Source organism: Notothenia coriiceps, unplaced genomic scaffold (assembly GCF_000735185.1).
Source record: "Notothenia coriiceps isolate Sejong01 unplaced genomic scaffold, NC01 NC01_scaffold00023806, whole genome shotgun sequence".
Taxonomy (NCBI): domain Eukaryota; kingdom Metazoa; phylum Chordata; class Actinopteri; order Perciformes; family Nototheniidae; genus Notothenia; species Notothenia coriiceps.
In genome coordinates, this window is record NW_011356507.1 from 271222 (window position 1) to 276286 (window position 5065).

General features: G+C 40.0%; 1 protein-coding gene across 1 annotated transcript in view; it reads right to left on the reverse strand.

Annotated features, from left to right (window-relative positions):
- Window positions 1-4895, reverse strand: part of LOC104954769 (calcium/calmodulin-dependent 3',5'-cyclic nucleotide phosphodiesterase 1B) — an 11670-nt gene extending 6775 nt beyond the window's left edge. Inside the window, exons 1-7 of the mRNA XM_010781964.1 lie at window positions 4723-4895; window positions 2687-2800; window positions 2233-2415; window positions 1689-1755; window positions 1441-1557; window positions 556-696; window positions 41-44 (exon numbers count right to left, since the gene is read on the reverse strand). Of these exons, the coding sequence (XP_010780266.1) occupies window positions 41-44; window positions 556-696; window positions 1441-1557; window positions 1689-1755; window positions 2233-2415; window positions 2687-2800; window positions 4723-4775 (679 nt within the window). The 5' untranslated portion in view covers window positions 4776-4895. The remainder of the gene's footprint in view (window positions 1-40; window positions 45-555; window positions 697-1440; window positions 1558-1688; window positions 1756-2232; window positions 2416-2686; window positions 2801-4722) is intronic.
- Window positions 4896-5065: the final 170 nt, after the last annotated feature.

The window sequence follows — 5065 nt, forward strand, 5'->3', positions numbered from 1 at the left end:
AAAAAAAATCAATATAAAATGTGTAACAGGGTGCATATACTGTACTGTGGAAGAGACACAGTGTGCACAGTGTACAGTATAGTAAACAAATCCTAACAAAACACCCAAACCAACAATGAATTGATCCTAGGGGTGGTTTTGAATCAAATCGTTAAAGTTAACAGGATATGTTTACTTCATGTAAATAAACATATACATGATAACTATGAATTAAAGATACGTTTTATAGGACAGACAGCACCATGGGTTGAATATGCATGCATTATAACAGAGAGTATTTCGCAAAAAGAATCACAACTCTAAAGACTGACCATAGTAGCCTACTATCTTTAATAGTGCGTAATGACACACAGTCGTTTCCTGGAGATATTCATAGCACCTGCGGTTGTTCACACCAAGTGAACCAACAGGGGGCCGGACTGGCAGTTTAACAAAAGGCTGTTTTTTGGGATTTTTATGGGATTTTAAGGAGAATATACAAAAACACTATCCATTAGCCTTGGAAAGATACAATTCAGCACCAAAAATAAGTGGATAAAAGTAAGCCAAATGTACCACGAGTCCAGAGCGCAGCAGCAGGCAGTGCAGTGTCTGCGTGACGTCAGCAGCATGAACGTGGCTGTGGTACGGGTTGTTGTGTTTGCAATATCCTCTCTCCAGTGCAGACAGGAACTCTGTGAGGCACGAGATTGGTATCTGCAAAGTGCATTACACAATTATTAGTCCAAAGTTGTGTTTGGAAATTCAAGGTTCAGAAAGTTAGTGTCAACAATAACAGCCTGAATTGTGTCACAAGGTTGTGCATGAGATTGACATGGCTAGCATGTGATTTGCACATAATTTGGCAACCTTTTGTTCCAAATTGATAATAAAACCCATATGCCTGATTATATCTGCAATTACAACACACTTTTTCCAAACAGCTGTTACAAGGTCAAAAGTGTCATATAACTGTAATATTTTCCCTCCAAAGTACCGACATTGTTCTCTTTGTCCCATAACATCATTTCAGTCAGGCAACTCACGTGTTTCTTTAACATGTTTATTAGAAGCAGCATATAATTGAGTTTGGCGTCTAGGCTCGGGCCTCATCACTCCACAGATATACATAGCACGATGAGTGATGATTAAATAACTAACCCCCCCGAGCCTACAGGTGGAAGCTGGGGTGGAAGCTGGGGTGGTGGTGGGGCAGGCAAGCAGCAGCGACGTGGAAGTAGCAGCAGCAATAGCAGCAGCAAGCAATGCATAGAGAGAGATCTGGCAGGTTAAATAGAGCGGCATATTAAGGAGACTGTTTGGTTGGTTGTAGGGCAAGGGGCGTTATGTATGAATGCAGCATAAGTGCTCGAGTTGACTGCCTGAACTAGCTCGCAGGCTTCGCCCCATGTATGGGAAGTGCACTTTTTAAGCTATGCAATGAAATCCAAAGTCAAACACCTTAAACCGGCTGTTGAGACCATATCTGGTGATCAGCTCAAAGAACAGAGTCTGCAGAGCGTGATCAGAACTGGCCGAGTTCAGAGCAAACACGTCAAAGTTCCAGCGGTCAATATCCTGAAAAAAAGGAGGAGAAAGTGAATGCGTTATTGATGCATACTTCTGGTGTGTATACGGTCCTTTTTTGTGATGTCCGATTTATTGCACAAACACACGAGGCACAGAGAGATTCAGTAGTGGAGGCTTACCCTGAGGCAGTTTACGGCCGCGGCAGGTTGGTCTGGCATGGTTGCTGTGTAGGCCCTCTTGAACATCCTGAAATAATGCAATGTTTATGTTGAGTTCAGTTAAAGTTCAGATGTTGACATTGTGCAGCAAACTCGTCTTAGGAGCTGTTTATAAATCCTCCAAAGTCCCTGTCCCCTTTGGAAGGATGTTTTAAAGAGAAAAGGGGCCTAATGTTTCACAATCCAGTGCAGCTGTCTGTGGTTTCTGTGGCTGTGATAGTAACAACTTTATGATCTTATTAGAGTTATAGTACAGACGTGAATATTAGTCATTTACAGTAGGAGTTTCATAGTATGAGATTATTGTTTCCCTATTTTAGTGTAATTACATCTCGTAATTTAAAACATATCGTTTCATTCCTAGCACTGTTACTTTTCCGCTGTAGCTGCTTTTTTAAAGACAAATATTCTTATGAATAGTACTGGCCTCGTCTAAAAAAAGATCATAACCACATAGGGCTGAAAAGGAGATCACTCCAACAAAATTAAGTATGTGTTATTTTACCTCTCCACAAATATCCCAGCCTGCACTGCGTGTACAATGCTGCGAAACTTGGGCTTCTCATCCGAGCGTCGTACAGGCTGCCGAACCCTCTGGGTAAAAGTAGACGCCAGCCAATCAGTGACCTCTGTAGGCACGCCGTCTGACTGTAACTGCTGGAGGTCATCCTCGGACTCCAGACACTGCCTTTGAGAGACAACACACAAACAAACAAACAAACAAACAAACAAACAAACACACAAACACTAATTGTTAGACAGATGTTAAAGCAGCGGAGTAATAGTAAAAAACTGAACTAAAGCACTGCAGGTGTCCACAATCCCATATTTAATGCTATTCTAGTTAAGAACCTTTTGGGCCTTTACCCCACAAGTTCAAAGTAACTATAGAGCTAAAACAGTTTGTGTGTCAATTTACTCATCAGAAAATGTCAACATCATATTCATCTATATCCTACCTTGATCCATCGTGGTAAACTGACTCCAGTAACGAAGCTGTGAGATCCAGATTTTTTTTTATTTCTTCGAAGTCGACATCTTTTTCCTCTAGCTGCTTCAAAATGCTCCTCAGTCTGTAAAAACAAACAATACAATAAAATAGCTGAGGCCCTTTTTGAAATTAATCGGACTGCTGTTTCTTACTCTTCAAAACAGCAACCGTGTTGTGAAAATACAAGAGGTTACAGCAGTTTGGCATCAAAGTCTTCACTATAATTCAATCAGGGTACAGAAAAAAGATCAGTGTGAACAAAAAGAGAAGATTTCTATACACAAATTGACAGCACCTATCATTGTCTTGAGTGGGTGAAGCAAGGTATGAGCAGGACTTCAAAAAGGTTGAGAAATCCTGCTGAAAGCAAAGAGTTCATTTGGAAGTGATTTAAATGCCAAGCTGTCCAAAGAAAGCCAGTGGCAAGGGGGCATCATTAGTGCCACATTTTCCATGAGAGGAAAACTTCCCATGGTTCTTATGTAACCTTAATTTTGTCAAAGTGGGCTCCAAGAAAAAGTATGTTTTTGAAGTCTTGGCTGCAATCTGATCTTGTCTGAAAAAATGTTGCTCAATTTTAAACTTTAAAATCAAATTACGATAAAAAAACATTTGGAACAGAATAAATCTCCTGCAGCGTAATAAAAAGCAAATGCTTGGAACACATGTCACCACAGTGAAACCCACCTGCAGCGTGTTAATGTAACCTCATTATGCTAATACATCGAAAAGCTTTCATAGCATCATCCAGCTCTGATGAAGAATCTCATCCTCAGTTTATAGTGGAACCTTTCTGCTTTGATTGGGCTTTCTTTTTCCGCAGCCATTTAGAAAAAGACATTCATTTTATTTGATAACACATTAGTGCCACAGATCCTTCCAATATAAAAACATTTTGGTTTGTGTACGCTGCCGTGATCAGAGGGATTGTGTTCAAACTGCGCCAGGCCATGCTCCTGAGCCACAGCTTTTCAAGTCTTTATCACGCTGGCAAGGGCTTTCAAAAGCTGTTGAGTCATAAAAATAGCATGCATCTAAATGCCACCACTCACTTTCAATCTTAAGTAATCTTTTATGATAACACAGTCTTTCTTGTTTGGGAGCCTCTGAAAGGACGTTTACAGGAAATTACCCGTCAAGTGCACTCGTGAAACTTTGTTTATAGAGAGAAATGACAAATCCTCCTTTGGCTCAGACTTTGTTGAATCTAGACACTGCATAGTGTCATCCTTACTCGGAGCACTTACTATGTGTTTGAATGGTATCAGCTTTGTCAGCACAAAAAGTGTTCCGTAGAGTTAATTGTATTGAGAAACAAGGAAGTAAACACAAATCAAACCCTTATCTTGTTAGATCTAATAAAAATGCTATAATCTTTCATGGTACATTTTGAATGTGAAATGTTTGATTTTATTGCAAATGACCCAAAATAATCAACAAGTTTTCCGTTCTATACCCTGCAGACACTAATACTGCAATATGTTAACCAAAACAAAACCACATGACCCATCACCTCTGCAGCACATTTCCTCCCACAGAAAAAGCATGAGTAAGATGAGTGTTCACACAACCGCTGGCAGTGACAAGTGCTCTCATTCTGCTAAGTAAAGTAAGGCAGAAAATCTTGTGAATGTATCAAATATGTAAAATCTCCTGACAATTTAAAACAGGATACTTTGCAAGGTATGGATAAACTTCTCATTTAGTGACCTGCAACTGTGTCAACAAATCCACCCAGAGCCGCTGCATTATCTCTCATCAATGTGCTGTACAGGGTTTGTTTTTTACTCGCATATTTCTATTGCTGCAAAACAAAAAAGCTCCTACAGTACATAACAGAATGTGATCAAGACAGCCTTAGTGCACCCAACAGTGATCAATTATTTTAAATGTAAGATGTAGCATGTTCTGTAAAGTCCTTCAACATTAATAAGGTAGTCACACAAAAGGCTGAACATAGATAGCTATGATATCTTCTGTACATATAATTACCCCCTGTCTTACCTAGAGATGGGGATCTGCAGTCGTTTCCTACGAATTCGCACCAGTTCAGACATTCCACACTCACGCAGTGCCCTAATGGACCCCAGAGCTCAATAAAATAACAATAAAAGGACGAAAAAACTAAAATAATTCTGAAGAGTTGTAAGCAGAAAAGTTCTCTTAACCACCAGTGCAAACTTTGTGTGTCCTGAGACAGACTTCTGTTTCAACAGCTCTCCCACCCACTTCTGGGGGGACCTACTCCACTTCGCTCTGATTGGCTGGGCAGTCCCAAACTGTGTCAGTGTGTGTGTGTGTGTGTGTGTGTGTGTGTGTATATATATATATATATATATATATATAT